Genomic DNA, 20,287 nt, shown 5'->3' on the forward strand with positions numbered 1-20,287 from the left:
CTGTTGGCCTAGGTTTGTTTCGTCTTCCGCACTGCCGCGGTGGATTTCGCGGACATCCAAGGTGAAGTCGGACGGCGCATGAAATACGTGAGCTCAGTCGAAAGAAACACAAACCGCGCGCATTGCCTTGGACTGTAGGGAAGGCGCTGCAAACGCTGAAACAACCGCCATGGACCCGAGCAAGTTGCCGCACTCGGAGACGGGCGGCGTGCGGCCCATGAATATCGAAGGACGGTTCGGCAGGGAGAGGAGCCGTCTCACAGGAGAGTTCACCGATGCCGACCGCGCCTGGCGAAAGAAGTGGCTCGAGGACCAGCACCTGTCGCCCAACGAGCCACGTAATGTGCCTGAACTAGAGAGGGCGCTCAAGAATCCCTTCCGTCGCATCTATCGCTACCCGATGGATGCCTTATTCGCGCGTCTCGAACCCGCAATGGGCCCGTTGATCACACCCGCCTTACGCTGGTTTGTCCCCAAGGTGTTCGTCCTGTACCTTGGTGGCTTGGTTCTGATGTACAACTACAAGTACAACCAACACACCTGGAAGCGCCACAGTGGACTGCTGGTGAGGACGTCGCGGCCCGCCGTGTATCCCGGCGACCCCGGTTGGCCCAAGCCGTCCGACAGGACCAAGCCTTCGGACTACGCCGACTGCGGCTTCAAGGACAGGGACGTCCTGCGCAACAACATCTAAGTCGGAGCCCGCTGATCTTGCATCTAGCGGCTAAGCCAATGATGATTAGAATAAATGATAGTAAGGGTGCCGGTCTTGCTTGCTATGAACTGCTAACAGTGGAAGGCGAGGCGTCCGCCCTGCGTGATTTTGCGCCTTTCCAGCGTGTTGGCACGTTGACAATGACCGTCTTACATGGCTCCACGAGTTCTCAAGCACCGAATTCGTCGCCTGTGTGGCTTGGCACTCTCACGATCGCGGGTACGTTAAAGATACGCTAAAACGGAACGCAACCCCTTTAGCGAAATTACTTGAACACTGCGTGAGGAGTTGGTCACACATTTAACATGGCTGACCAGAGCTGCAATTCCAGGAAGCTATCGTCGCATTGCAGAGCAACGAAGACTTAGTACGCCCGTTATGTGTATTTACATGACAATGTGACAGGTACTAAAAACAAAGCCTGTTCAAAGTACTAAAGGCCTGTTTCTAAGCACGATGTAGACCCTATCTACATTTTTGAACCTGAATGCAGGTGAACCAGAAAACCTAATGTAGTTGTCCTTTGCGACTTGTTCGCGTTTGAATGTATACCGACAATATGATACTCCAGACAGTGCAACTTGGCAGCTTTTATTCGTCCATACAACCACCAGTGCGCACAGCTGTTTCTCGAGCCCAAAATGTAGTGCTCAAATCTAGCTACACTGAAATGTGGTAACATTATTGTTGCTGCCGTGGTGCCTACTAGTTACACTTAGAATGAAATGTGCAGATAAAAAAAATCATATGCTGCGTTCCTTTTTTTCACATTTGTCAGTGTGCAAGAACGCTTCACATCTTTCAGATAAAATTAAGCTTTGTGACTAAAGCACATTTATCGCCTCATTAATGCAGCAATCACACGTTACAATTAAGCACGAAATATGTCCTACACTATTCCAGTCAATGTGTCAGTTTGCCGAGATGGTATGAAACACATCATAGCCATGGGAAAAGAGCGTAAGCGTCCTTATATGCACTGACTGAAGCACTAAACGATACGATGCACTAAATGAACACTTATTAAGCAATACTAAATTACACTGGTATGGTATTCTTCAGGAAAGCCATTTATTTATTTGGCACAAAACAGTTATGAAGGCCAAATTTCCCTTTCATTGCCAAGCATTGGCACTTATATGTACGTGATGTCCCACATTTCAGATTATTTTGAGATTGGGCCGCTTTCTAGCTGAATAAGGTTTTGGAACTTGCTAGGTTGGGCCTTTGTTTCCTTTAGAATGCTGTATAGTTATTTGCCGATAAATAACAAGCACGCGCTATTAAACCCTGCAACATTGTGGCAAGCTGATGCTACAACTTTAGACTGGTGTTGCTACCAATCATGTTGTTTTTATGTTCGTTCTGGCCTCCCAAGGCACCCGAATTCAAGACTGGTCATTTTTTTATTTCAGGAGCGTAATTTAACATCAAAGTTTGACTGAAAAATGATAAAATTCTGGTGTTTCACATGCCAAAACCATAATCCGATTATGAGGCACACCCCATGGTTTTTTTCACATGCATCTAATGTAGAGTTACGTGAATGTCCTTGCATTTCACCCCATTGAAATGTGGCAACCATGGCCACTAAGCTATTGCAGCAGGTCATTACAGCTTAACTCAATATTCATTTTTAGTGTCCTTTTAAGTAGGTATCTGTTAATGAAACTGTGGCCGGCAGGTTCTCGTGCCAAATTCCCTGGAATACAAACAATGTGCTTCCCATAAGATTTGATGACCATGTACCGCATGGCTGCGTCATGCATGCATGCTGCAGTTTTTTGTCATGGCATACGAACAGGCTTCAGACAGCCAGTGCAACAGGCGAAACTGGATTTGCAGCGGCAGTGTCCTTGGAGGCATTTGACACCTAACGTAGCCAACACTCAAAAGTGGCACTATTGTAGCACCTGGTGTTGGCTTTTACGGCATATGGCCGTGCAATCAATAGCATTAGTGCAATCCTAACACTGATTCAGTGAAGTAGTGAAACTGTCCAATGTGAGTGGGACAAAAATCGCCTTTCACCGGCCTCTAACATGCTATCCAATGTAAGCAAACAAAAGAGACACACACATCCGTTTATATATATAGACAAATTTGCTTTATTGTAGAAGTGTAATGCTTACAGATAAAGAAATATTATCTAAAGAAAAAAAATTTGTTCTAAAAGTAAAGGTGGTAGGGACAAAAATGTGCTCTTCTAACTAACATAACAGGACATGCTACTTTGTTGTTTTTCTTATCCGCTTACAAGTGTATCATATTACCACTTCCACCTAACACTTGTAAATGATGTCACAAAAGCTTTGTGCAATTGAAAATGTGCAGTCATCTTCGGAAAAAAACAATGGACAAGCCTAACACATTCAATAAAAGCAACAGTAAAACAATGTATGGCAGTCGTGCATAGTAATACCCATCTCTAAGAAAACAATAAGATAACACATTCAAGCCAAAAGTAGACGCTGCCTTTTTGTTTGAACTGACTCGGGAATAGGCTGCCCATGCAGCTGCAGGTGTGCTTGGCTTATACGATGCAACAAGCACAACACCACACAGAGATAAAACAAAGAAAACAGAAATGTCATCAAGCTGATGTGAGCTCATCGAGAGTATACAAAGATTGTTTCTTGCTTCTTTTCTCCACACTGTATACACGTGACTTGACATGCTCACGCACATGGACGCAATATATATATATATGTCAATTTATATATATAATATGTATATATTTATGTACAGAGGAGGCATTAAATTACACGCAAACAAGTTTCTTTATCTTTTTCGCTAGATTGCTTCAAGCTGGCGAAAAAGGAACACAAGATGTACACGCACAATGTGTAAAAAAAAACTAATGAGGGAGGGGACAGCACTGGCAACGACAGAGTCAAGTCTCGCAAGCGAAGGACAACGACAACTCGCACAAAATCACCACGACAGGAGTGGGAAGAACATTGGGAACTGGAGAATTTGGGTTGGGGGGAGTGACACACGTCACTTGTGGCATAGCAGCAATGGTCTTTCACTTGGCTCTCACAATTACGCACAAAGACATTAGACATCGATATAAAGGCTACCCCGTAGAAAATACTTGCAAGAAGCCGTCAATGCCACGTGTGCTGTCGGTGGCCGTCGGCTGCCCTACCATTTCTTGAGAGATTCATTCCAGCGCTACACAAATGCAGCACACACATGGAAACACATTTTCAACCCCGTGTTCTTTTCTCTATCATTACCCATTCACTCATTGCTGGCCATTTCCTACCACAAGAACATTCTACAAGGTTCCTAGTGCAATCGTGAAACCTCATTGCAGCAACTTCAGCAGCAGGTTATTACGACATACAAGCATCAAGTGTTTCAATGTGTGTATTGTGCGACTCTACCCTTGAAGTTGGCAAATGCGAGAAAAATTTTAGTGTGCTTGCGATGAGATTTCACTGCAGTAGCAGTACACGCACATAGAAAGTGAAAATAAAAGAGAAACACTTCCTCTAAGTGTCTTTGCAAACAAGCTAATACTGGCTATCTAACAGGCACGCTTGAGAGAAGGAATAAGGTTTCGGAATTGTGCTATCTATGTGCCGAGACAACGACGATTCTTGCGGGAGCACTTGGAAATCATAAACCTATGAAACCAGAGGCACAAGAGCAAGTTTTTTGCACATTATTAAAGCATTGGGTTACTGCGCTAGACCTGTGCGATTTTCAGCCCATCCACGATGTAGACGCCCACATCTAGTGGCAACCCAAGCGCGATAATTCCGACGGCAATGGCTCGCCCACAACCGCAAGGTGCCCGGAAAGACGGTAGGACCTCTTGACTGCAGTTCTGCTCTTGCTTTTCTTAATATTTCTTTATCTCTTTTTCCTCCTGCTCGTTGAAAATGCGAGCTTACAGATCACTTGAGAGCTGCTGTTTCTGCCACCATGCAAGAGTGGCAAACACAACCTTATGCTGCTGGCTTGCGTGCATTACACAAAGCCAGCTTGAGCACAGAGTCATTGGGAGAATTGAAATTGGCAGTTCAAAAAAAATAATAAGAGGCAGCGTCCAAAGAGCGTTTGTGGTGGCTTGCAAGAACACCCTGATGTGGCTTCAGTATTCATCAACCTTCTCGTGTAGCTCAAACAAACAACGAAAACATACAGTGTGCAAGATAGAACGACTGTGCGCTGCAAGGTCGACAAAAGTAAGTGAATGCGTGTACTCCACAATACAAACAAATGTGGCACTTTTTTTTTCTGTGCAATGATACAGCATGACATGTCCTTGTAATACATTAAAGCTTTAGAAACACTGAAGCTGCTTCATTAATGTGAGAGAGGGAAAAAAATTAGCATGAAATTAAAAGCGAAAATGACTAGCAAAAAGCAACTTGCTTTCTCGTGTATTTTCCTACGTTGTTCGTTCTTGCGCTTTGGTGGCAGTCCAGCATGGCCAACAAAAAAGAAAAAACTTTCCGAATGGCGGCACATGTGAGTGGCAAACGGCAATTCCAGCTCGGATTTCTCAATCAATGCTGGATGCTCCAAACCAATTCCTGTCACCTTTCGTCACCAGCTTCAGTGGAGCACTGCCTATGTCATCGCCAGGAGCAGCAGAAAGATGGTGCAGCAGACAACGAAAATGAAAAAAGAATCAAATGAAAAAGAAAATCGTTGTACAACTACTGTGGGTGCCCTCTTGTGGTCTGCAGTACAGTATTGCTAAGCTAGAGGGTCCCAAACAAATGTGTGAACTCTTCAAAGCACACCTTTAATGTGTGGCCTATTTTAGGAAACAAAAAAAGGGCACTTGCACAAGTTTGCTGCTGGCTATATAAAAAAAATAATAAAACGGCCTTTGGTATTTAGGAACAAAAGCACAGCGATGCAAAGAGTAGTTTAGGAACATAGCATACAGATGCCGGGAGGGGGAAGGGGACTGATTTTCTTATGATGATGTGAAGAGTGAAACGTACCCTGGGAAAAACAAAATGATGTGCTTGTTCTACTGCTGACCCGTTTCCATACCTTGTATATTACCGCACCAGTGAATGTTGCATGGCCAAGGAAAGTAACCAGAAGTGTTTCCTGCTCAAGGTTCACAAAGTCCTGCTGCTAACGTGCAAGCTGCCAAGAGTACCCAAAATGCAAACATGCTAATGAGCCGCAGAGGCCAGACAATGAAGCAGTTTACAAAGGCCCCTTAATGTGACAATAAAAGCTGTTGTTCATATGCTGCTGGATTGCTCAAACCAAAATAAGAAAAAATATAAAACAAGTGGAATCATTTACAAGGAGTGACCTTCACCGCAATGCAGCCTGAAGTGAATTCAAAATAAATAAAATTTGCCAACTACACAGTTCTTTCCATGGGCAAGCTACATGGAAGATGGGAGACATACAAAAAGAGTGTCTGCCCAAAGTGATAGATACAAAATAAAAGCCTCGAGCCCCTAATGTTAAAACCAGGGGAAGGCATTAAGAACCAATAAGAAGTTATGCCAATGAACGAAATTCCCGAGGTTGGCATGTTCTAGCTATTATGCTTAGGAGAAGAGGCCATTGAACTGATGTGGGCATACAATATAAACAAGCTCTTCCTTTTCTTTTTTTTTGTCAAGATATCGATGCACAAAAAATAAGGAGCAAATCTGCTAGACGATACCAATACCATATACTACTTGGCTATTTCAGTGGCTGCAGATGCAACCCAAATGGTTTGCAACCCAAACTCCATACAAAATCAAAATAATAAAGAAGATAATCAGCAAAGCATAGTACAACCTCACCAATGTACTTTGACCATGATAGACAGAGAGAGCGAAAGAAGAAGTGCTTTTCCAAGACAATGCAGGGTATGAACTTGATGATCCGAAAGGGGTGCATATCAAAATGTTTTCGACCACGACTGCATAAACCGGGAATATGCATGAACCGGGAATGTGTAGATGAAGTTCTATTGTGTTAATTTTCCCATTTTACAATGGTACTGCGTACCTGGCTAACTCTCCAGATATTGCAAGTACTACATGCATCAGCTGCATCCACCAGAAATCTTGCGCACACAACACACTCCTAACAGGGATTTGCAGGGAGTGCAACACCCCCGAGGTGCTGCAGCACGAACAACTTTCCGCTAAGGCTGTAACTGTCGACTCCGGCCTAATGCAGAGTCGAAAGTTGCAAGGGCTTCCCGAAATACCACCTTCTCCGCATTCCCCTGTGTTGCATAGCACAGGGCTTGCTGGAGAACTACTCGGCTAGTGCGCGCTTGACCCGGCATCTGCTTACATGTGCATAATACATTCAAAGCAAACATCCAAGAGTATGCACGAAAATAATCAGCACTTATCTGTGGTTGCTGCCTTCATGGCTGTCCTCAACGCAGGATGGAAGGGGAGGTAAAACTTTTTCCTGCCAGATTGCGGATACAACAACCAAACAGAAAGGCCATTAACTAGCAAACAAGAGTGGATAATGCAACAACTCTAAGTGGAATAATTTCTTTTCCTTATTTTTCTTTCTTTTTTTGCCTGAAAGGAAATTTTCAAACTGAGGCACATTTTTGAGGGAATGCAGTTCAAGCATTCAAACCAGCATTCTGTTGAAGCCATGTTATAAACTTAGGAGCTGTACCTCTTTTCACTGATGGCTCTGCTTATGTCAGGAACGGCCAGTGCATAAACCAGGTGGAGTTATTGACGAGTATACCAGACACCGTAAAGAGGGGTTCAACCTCGAGAAAAATTCAATACTTAAATGTACAAGTAAATAATGGCTTGCCACAGACAGGGCAACCACAGGTTGTTAAAAGCTTATCAAGTGCACCCTTTAGCGTGAAACAAAATGCCTAAGATTGAATAACCCATAATGACTGTTTTGTATTGTCAAAAAAACAAACAAAACAAAGTCTGCTACCACAAGCTTCAGGAAGGTCTTCATATATGCGTCTTTGTTCAGAAACCACAAGCCACGGCAGGAAGGAAACGCAGAAAACGCCAGCTACAAAAGTCATTACGAGCATTGTAAAATATAATCAATGGATGGGGCAGTGGTGAAGCAAACGGACAAGATCCACGTGAAGCTGAGTAGGGCACCCACTTGAACATGAAATGTTCAACTGGGACATGAACTTTAACCACTCCTACAATGGCAGCAGGAGCGCATGAAGTGCTGCCCCGCAGCTTAAAATGAATGCGAGGAGAAGAAAAAAAAAAACAGGGGAAGGCACAACACACTTTCTTCTTTGCAATACCTATGTTAGCCTTTGAATGAATCTCGGCTTCCACAAATTCCATATACAATGATGAAAGGTACTTTGGTGACACCAAAACTGCAGAAATAAACTAGGCCAACTAAATCCTAGTGCCACTGAAGTGTGTGATGGTTCGCAATCCAGTCTTCTAGAATGTCCAAGCTTAGCTATGAGGACAGATCAAACAGAAATGCAAGAGAACACAGCCACACGGAGCGTCAGAAAAAAAGAAAGAAGAAAGAAAGCAGACAGACAGTCGTGTGCCACAAGACCAATGTACCTCATGTTGTGAAACACTCGTGACGCCTTTTGTTATTTTGCAGTTCCCTCACACATTCTCTTTTTGGAGACAAAACATATTTCTTGTTCATGTAGAAAGTTAGGCTACTACTACTACTACAAGCTTTGGCTGTGTAACACTTCTGCGACGATGGAGGATGACAGTTGAGCACAATAAAACACCAAGGTGCAATTTCTATATGCTAACCTCTCGGGCTCAAGTCTACATTTGCCAAGAAAAACATGGCAGCGGCACACAGCTGGCAGCAAGGCGCATCATCAAAAAAACCCGTTTCCAAAAACCCAGCAGAGAAGGCTCCCCCCTATCGCACGTTATAAACATTTCTTTCCTTGCTCAGAAGCATCCCGCAGAAAATTCTAGAGGTCAGAAGGAAGGAGAGTGGACGTTAACTTCCCGTCGCAACATTATTTCGTCACTACACACGCTAGTCATAAATGTGAGCTCCTTAGGCAACTCGAGATGGGACTCATCAACTAGTCGATACCGCCTGGCCAGCCTCTAACAAATCTTTCTGAAATTTTTTTTTGCTCCAAGAATGGACTGCATTGTGCAACATGTTGAGCAAAGACAAGCCCTGACCAATCAAAAAGCGTCTAGCATTTGCAATGTACTTACTGCACCACCTCAACAGATTTTATCTGAACATGTAGCAGCCAGGGGTACACAATGGTAATTTGCACCCCTTTTCTGCTACCACTCAGCTCAGCCAGCCTTTGTTCAACATGTCAATGTGCCAAATGCACAGCTGCTTTTTGTTTGCATGTGACAGTGACCAAGAAGTTGACAATCCAGAAGCCTCCAACACGAAAAGATGTTATCGAAGAATTAAAAAAATAATAATAAAGCTTTCTTTTGGTATGGTGCCACAATGACAATTTCTTTCTTCAAACAGAAAGATAGAGAAAACAAAAAAAGGCATCGCCATCAACATTATGTTTCGTGCCCCAAACTAAAAGCAAACACACAGCAAAACAAAACTGACCCAAACTTGAGTAAAAATGGCTCCTGAAAGTAAGGTAATGGCGCGGAGGTTTTCGAGCTCTCTTTCCAGAATCACCTTCAGTCTCCGGCATTCTCGACCAAAACCCACTTCAATGCATGCACACAACCTTCAAAGGTGAGGAGCATTATCACCCAACCGTCAAGTGCCTTTGCACAAGTTGGTAGAGAGAGAAGCTAGCTGCATCACGAAGGGGAAAAAACCCTACGTATCCGTCTTCATACATAGTCGCGAAGCAACTTTGCCACGTCCTGCTGAGAAATGAAAAAAGGACTGGGATGGGGATCCGGCTTCAGACTTTCATCTCCCAGATGAGCACGAGGGCGTCGCCACTGGGTGAGGTGGCCAGGTGATCACCAACTGCCCTGCGCCAATTGACATAGCCGCAACCTCCAGTCAAAGTGAGCAGCGTCTTGCTTTGTGGCCCGGCGTCTGCGCTGCCCCCTGAACCCGAATGGTGCGCTCCCCTTGGCACAGGCTGACCTGGCCGCCGCGGCTGCCGCAAGGTGCCGTACGCCGGTCCTTCGACGGATGACAGTGATGGTGACGGTGACGATGCGAATGATGACTTGGGCCCCGCGTCAGATGAAGAAGATGAGGTGCCAGCTGCCTGAAGTACGACGCCACCTTGCGCCGCCGCAGCAGCCTGGGCAGCCGCATTGGCTGCGTTGTGGGCATCACAAGTGGCTGCGGACGAGTCGGAGTCTCCCGACACCTCCATAGTGGATAGGTCCCAGGAACGTGGTCGACCGGGTCGGTGAGACCTGTGTTGGACAAAGAACGGGCTTATTGGTAAGCTGCCACATATTATGGGGGCTAAAGATCTTGTAGATACAATTACGGTATTTACTCGCATAATGAATGCACTTTTTTTTCCCGAAAAATGTGCGCAAAGCTGGGGGGTGCGTTCATTATGCAGGGTAAAATTCTGAGCGCTATTTTTTTTTGCGTGGCCACCTCTAAAAAAGTCAGTTTTGCCCGAAATTCGAACCATAGCAAATGTGTAGACAGCTGCACGAAGTAAGGATAGTAGTTTTATCGGCTGTATAAACTTGCAAACATTCCCTTCAACGCAAACTGAGTGCCGAGAACGCAGCACGCACAAAGGTATGATCCGCCATCAACTCAGCCCCCCCGATGCAGACCGCTTTGAAAATAGGGCGCGCCATGCCCATGCAATGGCAGGTGCTGGCTGCCGAACTAAAACACAGCGATCACCCCCCCTGCGACATGCGCGCGACGGAAGACGGCACGTTTCCTTCCCGCTTTCCTCTACTGTACACCAGAGATTGAGCCGCGGGCGTGGTTGTGCCTGAATTGTGGTTGTGCGATACACAGTTGCTGCCAGAGTACAACGCTGCCACCCCCCTCCCCCCTGCCCCGGGCTGTGATCGACAGGCCGTTATCGTCGACTTCCCTCGTGCGCTTTCACTCACCTACACCATGCGGCGCTCAGCGGTGGCAGCGACGACGGAAAAAATGCACCTAAAGCGCCTATAATTGCTATCGCAATAAAAGTAGGTGACACGGTACGATTTAGCGTCCAACAAGGCGTCGGACACAATCGCGCACGCCGAATCGTACCGTGTGTCTCTTGCTTCACGGCAGAAAGTTCAGGGTGCGATCATTATGCGAGAAAAAGAAAAAAACGCACTTCTTCACTGGAAAAGTGGGGCTGCGTTCATTACGCGAGAGCGTTCATTAGGCGAGTAAATACGGTATATGCCTGCGCATCTGGAAGGCTATAAAGGCACAAAATGAATGCCACCTACATTATGGACAATTGCTTTCACATTACTGCAATACTTTTTCTACAGCAGCTGACTGGAACCTACCTCACTTCAATATCCAATCAATACTATGTGCTTTCACACCGCTCTATATAACACAGGCAGTACATAAGATTTTCTTTTTTTTTTTAGGCAGCCCTTCATCTTAAGCTTAAAGAGTAAAAGCACCAGCTCCTTAAGCTTTCAAGCAGCAACTCATAGCTCACTTCTAGAGCACAAGTATGCAATGTGCTCATAGGCAACATGCTGCACACAAATTGAATGTGACAATCGGCACCGCACATCAGCAAGTACCACATTTCGATAATGCAGTACCGGCTCTTGCTCAGGAGCGGCGTCCTTGTAGAAACCCGCACACATGCATCGGTAAAAGCTGGGCAAGTCATCTGCTCTGCCGCAGTGTTCCTTGCCAAAGCTTGGAAATGCTGCTTGCCATTGCTTTTGCGCTACTGCACAGTCGTGCTAGAAACCTGGAATTTTTTCACGCACTCTTAAAGAAGTTTGCACCCTTTGGGGCTTATCTTGTCCTACAATGACAATCGTCATCTACCCTGCACGCCTTTCCTTTCTTTAACACTGCACACCCAGTGCTTTCAGGTTACGAATGGCATGTGTGTAATCAGCACGACATAGCATTCTAGACAGGAAAGTAGCAAGTGCATGGTTTTCAAGAAAGAAAATGCAAGCAAGGCAGATGACAATTATTGTTGTGTGACAAGATATGCCCTGAAGGGTGCATACGTCTCTAACATTGCGGATTTAGATAAAAACAAAATATAGTCGACTCCCTTTAATTTGACCCTGGTGGGAGCTGATGAGACTGATCAAATTATCTGGCAGTTCAAATAAAACAAGATGCATTAAAAAATGCCAAAAAACACCGCCGATTCACTAGGCAGTGTTTGACTAACCTTATAAAGGCGCTCTGAACCACTTTTTAGCGAAGTTTGAAGTTAAAACAGGCTACTTCAGAAATACCTCGCCGCTAAAAGTATTTCAATGTGTTCAGCAGAAGCGGAGTTATTGGCAATCAAACATTCCTTTCTTGGTGCTTCTTCCACTCCTTCAATGGCTTGCACTGCAAAGACTACGGTGGAACAACGCATTCCCACAATGCTTCGTCTACTGAACGTCACTGTGGCATGCAGTTCTAATTTGATTTTCAATGTTCACGTAGACACCGCTACTTCAGATTTTGGTGTCTATGATGCACCAAACGTAAGCCAGACATGGTTGTTCTCAGCCAGCAGACTCGTCGCAGCAGCTTGCGGCAGTTACGGTATCTAAGCTACGTAGCAGACCTGCAACTATAGTGCCTATGCGCACGCTTGCTTTGCGCGTGACAGGGTCTGAGTGCGTGCTCGCACTCATATGCACCAGGTTGGCTGTACTAGTGGGGTGCTGACCGGTTTTGTCCTGCACTAGCTTGACTGACGGATAGTAGCCACATCCAACTTGCACATTTTGAAGCACTATCAATACCTTGACACGAAGTGATGACTGCCAAGGCTTCTAGCCAGGAACAGCCAGGAGTGAATGCATGCTGGCATGCATGCCTGTGGTCTGACCTTAAGTTTCAAGTGGGTTGAGGCCAGCTGAATGTTCAAAACTAGTCAAAATTACCAAGACCTGACGGCTACGACACCGATAAGCATGGAGGCCAAAGTTTAATTCCTATGTGGGCAGCCACAGCCGAGCGTGAGCAGAAGATAGTCGGCTTCATCCGGAAGTACGCAATTATAATCGAAATTCTAAAGTAGATTTTCACTTACTTCAGCCAGTTTATTAAACTTCGTCAATAAATATACACAGTAATGGTAGGAAGAAGCGTACTGATCCAAACACTCTTCTTGAGTGAAGTCACCTATTGACCAACAGCAGCCGCATGTGAGAACCTGCTATATCATGAAATAAAGCATCCAGAAAAGATAGGAGCAGGCTTCTGTTGAAAAGAGAGCATTTGAGAGAAAGATGACTTCACACTCTGCTTACGAGCTCCACGCACCGCACACAGCTGCAAAACTTGGCCGAGATGTTCACACCACCATATGCTATCTGCAGAGTATGTTTTTTCACCAAGCCCGATGCACTGTTCAGGACCCCTTAAACAAGCCCCCAAATCAAATGTCCACCTGGCGGCTGCCAGGTGGACATTTGTTATAGTGGCAGCCAATAGGCGGCTGCCACTGTAACAGTACGGGACACCAAAACAAAAATGGCGGCTGGCGAAGCAAGCTGAATGCGCAGAACGCGATTTTTTTTCTTCTCATGAGTACACTGGGCACATTGAAACAGTTTCTTCCACATCAGTAATGAATAATATCGCTGATATCGGCAAGTGTGCGGCAATAACGTAGCCATGACCACTTTGAGGGGATAGAAACAGAGATGGGCGCGCTTACCTGCCAGTGACAGAAACACATGGCGGGCACACTGCAGAAACTGCGACATTTGTCTTCACTACTATCTTAATACGGCATGCTTCCACTATGGGTGGGCAAATATCTTAGCTGTGTTACAAGCGTCGGCGTATGAATGGGGTACACTTCTAATGTATCAGTGTAAACGTGACTACTATCGTTGCCGCTCGCAATTTGTTGCGTGCCCACGAGTGCAGACGGGAAGAATCGAAAAAGCACCTTGTTTTTGTTGTTGACCAAAACCATTATAAAGCGTACAAATAATAAAGCCAAGGCAAATTTGGTTGTAGTTCTTTTTTTTTTTTCGTGGAAATGCGGAAAGTGATGAAAGGAATGAAATGAGGCATCTGCTTAAAGGGACACTAAATGTTACTATTAAGTCAACGTGGACTGTTGAAATACCATCCCAGAAACCTCGAAACGCTTGTTTCGTGCCAAGGAGAGACTTATTTTAAGAGAAAATGCGTTCTGAAGCGTCCGCGTACCTCTAGTGCAGTTCAAATCACCCGCCCTCCGATCGAGGAGTACTAACATCATGGTCTCATAGTGACGTTGCGCCTTCGGTGAGTAAAACGGCGTCCGCAGACGGCGCTACGGCTTTTCTGCGCAAAACGACAAAGCGCGGCCGGAAACAGAGCCAAGCCAGAGCCGACAGCAGAGCGAAAGCGGGAGTATGGTGGCTAGCGGAAGGAGAAACGCGCGACCATAAGCTGGTACTTTATACTATGACGCAAACTTCGACGCTCGTCGCAATGGACCCTGATAACGACAGATTGGCTCACGATGCTGGGCTCAACTTCAGCGATTTGAGCACTGACGAGCGCGACCTGCTGCTGAGGGCTCGCGCTGCCGGCGTCGTTGCGTACTACGACGGCGGCCTCGACACCGGCTCTCCGGAGCGGGAAAGCAACGAGGGCTTCCCACGACATCACATAGACGTGGCATTCTCGCTGCTTGTTCCAAATGAAAGTTTCGCGAGCCAGCAGAACCCGCACAGCAGGACGCGATAACGAAACTACTGAAGCTCCAAAGCATGCGCGGCGCAGAGTCGAGCGAAAACGAAACCTTTCGACCACCCATACTACTGAAGGGTAACGTCAAAATGTTATTTTTTCTTAGAATCAAATAGACGTAGTTAAGTAGCATTTTCTTACGTCTTATAATCGAATGAAATTATATTTTTAATACTAGTAGTTGAGTATTAGTAACACAAATTATGAGGAGTGCTTTCGTCCTCGGGCTAGTACCGGAATGTCGCTGGAGGGTCTCAAATCGTGTCATGCATTTGCCTCAATTTCTCGGTAACTAAAGTTTTGTTCGCAATTATATTGACGCCTTAGACGTTCTAGAACATTGCTCTACCACTTTAACTTGACTTTCTGGTAACCTTTAGTGTCCCTTTAAGAATGTTCGGTGCGCGCAGAACGCTTGGTATGTCTTGAAGAGTCGTTCGCGTAGCATTCGACAGCATTTGACAGATGATAAGCGCGATCATCATTAGCTAGACTTGGCACACAACATATCGCTGTGGCAAGTTCGGGGTGCGATCATTACACGGGAAAGGAAAAAAAATCAAATTTTTATGACAAAATACAGGGGTACGATCATTACGCGAGTGAGATGATTATGCAAGTAAATGCAGTAGTAATAATGACATTTTGGGCCCATAGAAATGCAGGGCACCAGCCAGGACCTTCAATTGGGATCGAATTAACCAAAAGATCCAATTAACTGGAACTGAATTAATGGAAGCCTACTGTATCTTGTAGTGCATATTTTAGGTAACAGTCACTGTGGCATTGCATTATTTTTGTTGGTAGTGGTAGCACATCAAGAGACAGATGTCTACTTTGGGGTTTAGCACATACCGCCGTTTACTGCATAGTTATGCCATATTCCCGCCAGGTACTATACTCACAAAACGAAATGCGTCAATTGAGGGCCTAACTAATAAGCGTGCCATCTCAAGTTCGTGTTTCATTCACTCAAAAGGTTAATTTAGCTGCGTAAGACGTAGAAAATACAACCCAACCAACGCTATGTCGACGCTCTTGTTCTCGTGCACGCTATTGTTAGTACCAAATCTCAGTCAGTGCAGGCCAGCACACGTAAATTCAAGAAAGCGCGATGCCATGCTCACCTGCGCCCCAGTGTCGCGAAGTGGAAGTGCATGAGCTCAGGGTCACTGCGGTTGAGCTGCTCGTGGCTCTCGTAGTCGTGCACGTTCATGAGGTCTGCGTACAGACCGTACACCTCACTGCGGCTCGCCTCGGGGCTGCTGCCACTGTCGTTGCCGCTGTCAGTGCTCACGCCTCCCGCGCTGCTCAGGGTCAGCCCGCTTGCAGCGCTGGCCCGGGCACACAGGGAGAGGCCGCGGGGAAGCGTCTTGGCACCCGACATGTGTATGTTCTCAGTGGCTGTCCGGCGAAGCGCTGCGTCGCAAGGCGAATGCAGAGGCGATCAGTATCGAGACACCGAACTCCTTATGCACGTCTACCTGACACGATGCGTACGTACAATAGTGGAAGCCGGTTTGCCAAGCTTAACGTGGTGGTTACGGCAGCTACAACTGGAGATGGCACTAGAGTTGTTATGACGGCAGCACTTCATGGCGAGGGTAGCACAGGTATTTGAGCATTTTTGCCTTTCCCTCCCATGAAGCATGTGACCGCGGTGGCCAGGAACCTAATCAGCATCAGAACGCCACAACCTAGAAACCTAGAACCTAAACCTACACCTAGAACATGTGGCCTTTGGCACTAGCTTCACTGACACTGGAGAGAGAGAAAGGATTTCCAGCTGTGTTTGTAAGTTATCCTTTTACAAGACCAAAAAAGCCACTCTCACTACAAAAATAGGATTTGTAAGCCAGAAAATACGGAAAACAAAAGACAGATGGCAGAGCCGCATTCAAGTTCCAGCACCAGCCTTTCAGGTCTTCCATGTATTCTGAAGCCGTCCGCCTGGGCCTAGCTAATTTTTTATTGGTAAAGATAGCCTACATTATATTCTAGAGAGGCCAAAGACTAAACTTGCCGAGTTTCAAGAACATTTCCCGAGTCGCAATGACCAAAATATGAAAAAATATTTTGAAATGCGTGACATCACTGATACGGACCTGCCCCAAGTTCCGGTGCTAAATTCAGAAAATTGAACTTTGACCTTCATTTCCATGTTTCTATGTGTTCTTACGCATACCATGTACACACTAGGCGCGTAGGAAACGCCACGCCACCTACCCCTTGTTCCCAGCTTGTGGCTGGCAGGTGTGGAGGGCAAGACTGAGTCTGACTTCTGCTTCTGAACACCACTCGTGCTGGCTGCGTCCAGCTCTGCCTCCTCTGTCACAGCATCGCCTCCTTCAACATCTTTTGCAGCTTTGGCCAGTTCTTCTTCCTCCTCTTCACCTTCTTCTGCGAGCTGCTCCGCACCCGCCTCTTCTGGGGCAACCGAAGTCTGAAATTGTGGGTGCAAAGTCATGGCATGAGCACTGGCATCAAGTGTGTAGAAGTGCCATGGAACTCCATAAAAAAAACTAGAGAACAAGCACTTCTCAAGCGCATTTTACTTTCACACCGATATGCCTTCAGAAAGCTCAATGGGGCTAGAAAGTGCTTTCCGGAGCAATTTTCGCAATGCTCAATTGCCATACATATGGCTTGTAACATACAACCAAAGGAAAAGAAAAAAGAACAATGCTCCACATTTGCCTCTCGTATTATGAGGCATACCATAGTGGGGGACTCCGGATTAATTCTGATCACCTGGGCTTATTTAACGCGCACCTAAATCTAAGTACCCACGGATGTTTTTGCATTTTGCCCCCTATCAAAAACGCAGCCGCCGTGGCTGGGATATGGTCCCGTGAACTCGTGCTTAGCAGCGCGACACCAACGCCACTAAACAACTGCGGCGAGTTGAAGATGTTTTGCAACATGCGAAACAAAATTACATACAAGTGCCACAAATTCAAAAACTGACTTCGGGAACTCGGCTAGTCTCAGCTAGTTTCAGCTAAATTCAGCAAGCTTCAGCAAGTTCCCACTCAAGTTCAAGCACTTGGGTGATGGAAAGTTCCAATAAACCATCCCAATGCTTTAGAAGTCGAGGTCGGAAGTCAGCACAGTATGTTATGCAGCTTTCTTTCCTTCCACAAGGAAAGTAAATGGAAAATATATGGTGCAGTTCACTCTTAAAGGGGCCCTGAACCACTTCTTTTCCATGTGGAGAAAGACATTTGAAGTGAAAATAAGCTATTTCAGAAATATTTTGCCATAAAAAGTACTTCAATGCATTCAGCAGAAGTGGAGTTTATGACAATCAAACAAAGCCTCTACTGCGCTCCCTTTCCTTCTTCAATGCTCTGCGCTGCGAAGGCTGCAGTGCAGTGGGTCGTGCCCAGAACTCTCTGCCTCCTAAATGTCACCGTGGCGCACAGCTCAAATTTCATTTTGGATATAAACGTAGATGCCACGACCTCCCCCTTTGGTGTTTATGATGCGCTAAACATAAGCCAAACGCAGTTGTTCTCAGCGAGCCGCAGTGTGCTTAGCCAGTGGACTCGTGGCAGCACTCCACGGTGGCCACAGTACCTACGCCATGCAGCCAACCACAGCTTGAAGTCCCCTATTGCCCAATGGCAGCCGTCTAAGGGAATGATGAAATAAAGCGTCCAATGACAAAATGAAGCGTCCATAAGAGAATGAGGACAGGGCCTCATGTTGAAAAGAGAGCATTTGAAAGAAATGTGACTTCGTGATGCGCTTGCGAGCTCCAAGCACCGCATATGACAGCAAAACTTCGCCGAGATCTTCACCGCAGTACATGTGAGCCGCAGACTATGCTATTTCACTAAGCCTGAAGGGTGGTTCAGGGCCCCTTTAAAGCGAACACACATGTGTAGGACACACACAAGTTTTCCCCTCTGGCAAGTGCACAATCACCCAGCTTTGCAGCAAATTACTTTTGGTTGGTGGCATTGGCACCTTTCTATGTCACCTGTGCAGTGTACACTGACACAGCTTCTGCAAGCCCTTGTCCATAAACCACCAGCAAAGTGAGAGCATCATGTTAGGGCGCTCCCTTAAACAATGGGTGGCACTTTACCCTTTTCAGGAGGAAGCCTAACTGAAGTAGCACAACAAATAGGGCCAGTGTTGGGCCCACATGGTACAATGTAGCACTAATGTGGCCCTGTGTTGGTTGGCCTCACACTGGCCCTGTATCCTATACTGCTAGAGAGAGAGCAATGCCAGATTGGCTGACCCTGTGTTGCTGGGCCCTGCTGGATCCACGACGAGACGGGTGCACCCGTGGCTGGAGGCACAGGAGGAAGGTGACGGGTCCTCGGTGTCCATGGTGCGCAAGGTAGGTGCGGCCTCCCAGGATGGGCACACCCTCGAGGCGAGGTAGCGGCAGTGTTAGCACCACCCCGGCACTCGTGCCCACCCAAAGCAGGCCCGGGCCAGCCACCAGGGAGGTCACAGTCACTGCTGGCCGCACGCTGCCTTGCTTGGCTGCACATGTTGCAGATGTGGGCACATGCCAAGAGGCTTGAGACATGCTTTTCACCGCAATGTAACCACACACACCAGCCCCAGCTTCCTTGTGTAAGGGATCAGTTTAGAAACACCCAGAAAGTTCCAGCACATTCTGTGCAGCAGACAAGATAACAATGCCCACAATGCAAGCTCTCCCACAGCTCTAGCTGTTGGTGCAAAGGCTGTCGCCAACTGTGCAGCAATTCAAGCACTTGGTTCAGTGAGTGGTGCATCCAGCAGCATTCTATTGCACGATAAAATGAAGAGAAAGTGCGCACAGACCAGACACCCATCCTGTGTAATATACTCATTCACTCGCAGTATGTATGTTTACAGTCAAATTGCAATACGTAAAACACCTCAATTTACCAAAACCCGATATAACAAGCATTCTTCAAATTCTGAAACCTAGTTCCATTGAACATCGACAGGTGTGTTTTTTTCCCCACACAATTTAGAGAAGTCATCTTGTTCCGCCGTTTCAATTTAACAAAGTCCACAATCATGTGTGCAAGGTAAGGCTTAGAGGAGGTAGCCATGGATAAAAAACTGCTGAACATTATACCTGCCATAATGGACGTGCCTCCCAACTTTACGTAAATGTACTGGGGAAAAAAAGTTTTCATTATGCAATACGATAAGTCGAACGAACTGCATTCTCCATGACCACACCTTCCAAGTGAAACATGGAGATCTCCAATCAACCACCCACCTGAAAGGAAGCGGTTGACACCCTCAGCAACGTCAACATCCTGCAGGTGCTGGAAGGTTTCTGTGTGGTAGAGGCTGATGCGAGATGAGTTTTTCAGTGCAATCCAAAGACCCGTGCCCGAATGAGCCATGAGGTAGGCTTGGCCACCTTCCTCTTGGTTCAATGTATGCGTCCTCTGCAGAGCAAGCACTCATCAGCCTCAATTAAACACTTGCACCCACACTTACAACTTGTTAGAACAAATGCGACTCTGTCGCCACGGCTGAAATCAGTAGAGCCTCCTGTCTTGTCAAAAGCAACCTCTAATACTTTAAAGAATAGTTTGGTTCAGAATCAGTAACCACTTTTTTTTAACCGATTCAGGTCTGGTAAACAACACAGTGTACATGAAGTGCCATGCATCTGGTGTTATCACTGTCAATACCAAACAGTAAAGTGAACAAGTGAGAGAAAGATGCTGGAATCTCGATCCTAGAAACAATAGCTGTTGCTGTGGGCTTTGATGTACTGACGAATGCAGCAAATGTCTAGTAATGGCACTCTCATTCCAAGCCAAATTA

The 20,287-nt window shown here is 46.2% G+C and overlaps 2 protein-coding genes across 5 annotated transcripts in view; one reads left to right on the forward strand and one right to left on the reverse strand.

The window, feature by feature from the left end:
• Nucleotides 1-763, forward strand: ND-B17 (NADH dehydrogenase (ubiquinone) B17 subunit). The gene has a single exon (XM_075685797.1). The coding sequence runs from the start codon at nt 170-172 to the stop codon at nt 692-694; it is 525 nt and encodes a 174-aa protein (XP_075541912.1). The 5' UTR covers nt 1-169; the 3' UTR covers nt 695-763.
• Nucleotides 764-4,596: 3,833 nt separating this feature from the next.
• The window catches only part of LOC142575953 (uncharacterized), a 65,524-nt gene continuing 49,833 nt past the window's right edge, over nt 4,597-20,287 (reverse strand). For all 4 annotated transcript variants that reach the window (XM_075685794.1, XM_075685792.1, XM_075685791.1 and 1 more), the window contains 5 exons: nt 19,728-19,902; nt 18,741-18,991; nt 16,715-16,931; nt 15,616-15,907; nt 4,597-10,029 (listed from right to left, as the gene is read on the reverse strand). In XM_075685794.1, coding sequence (XP_075541909.1) covers nt 9,558-10,029; nt 15,616-15,907; nt 16,715-16,931; nt 18,741-18,991; nt 19,728-19,902 — 1,407 coding nt within the window. In that variant the 3' untranslated portion in view covers nt 4,597-9,557. The remainder of the gene's footprint in view (nt 10,030-15,615; nt 15,908-16,714; nt 16,932-18,740; nt 18,992-19,727; nt 19,903-20,287) is intronic.

Source organism: Dermacentor variabilis, chromosome 3, assembly GCF_050947875.1.
Source record: "Dermacentor variabilis isolate Ectoservices chromosome 3, ASM5094787v1, whole genome shotgun sequence".
Lineage (NCBI taxonomy): Eukaryota > Metazoa > Arthropoda > Arachnida > Ixodida > Ixodidae > Dermacentor > Dermacentor variabilis.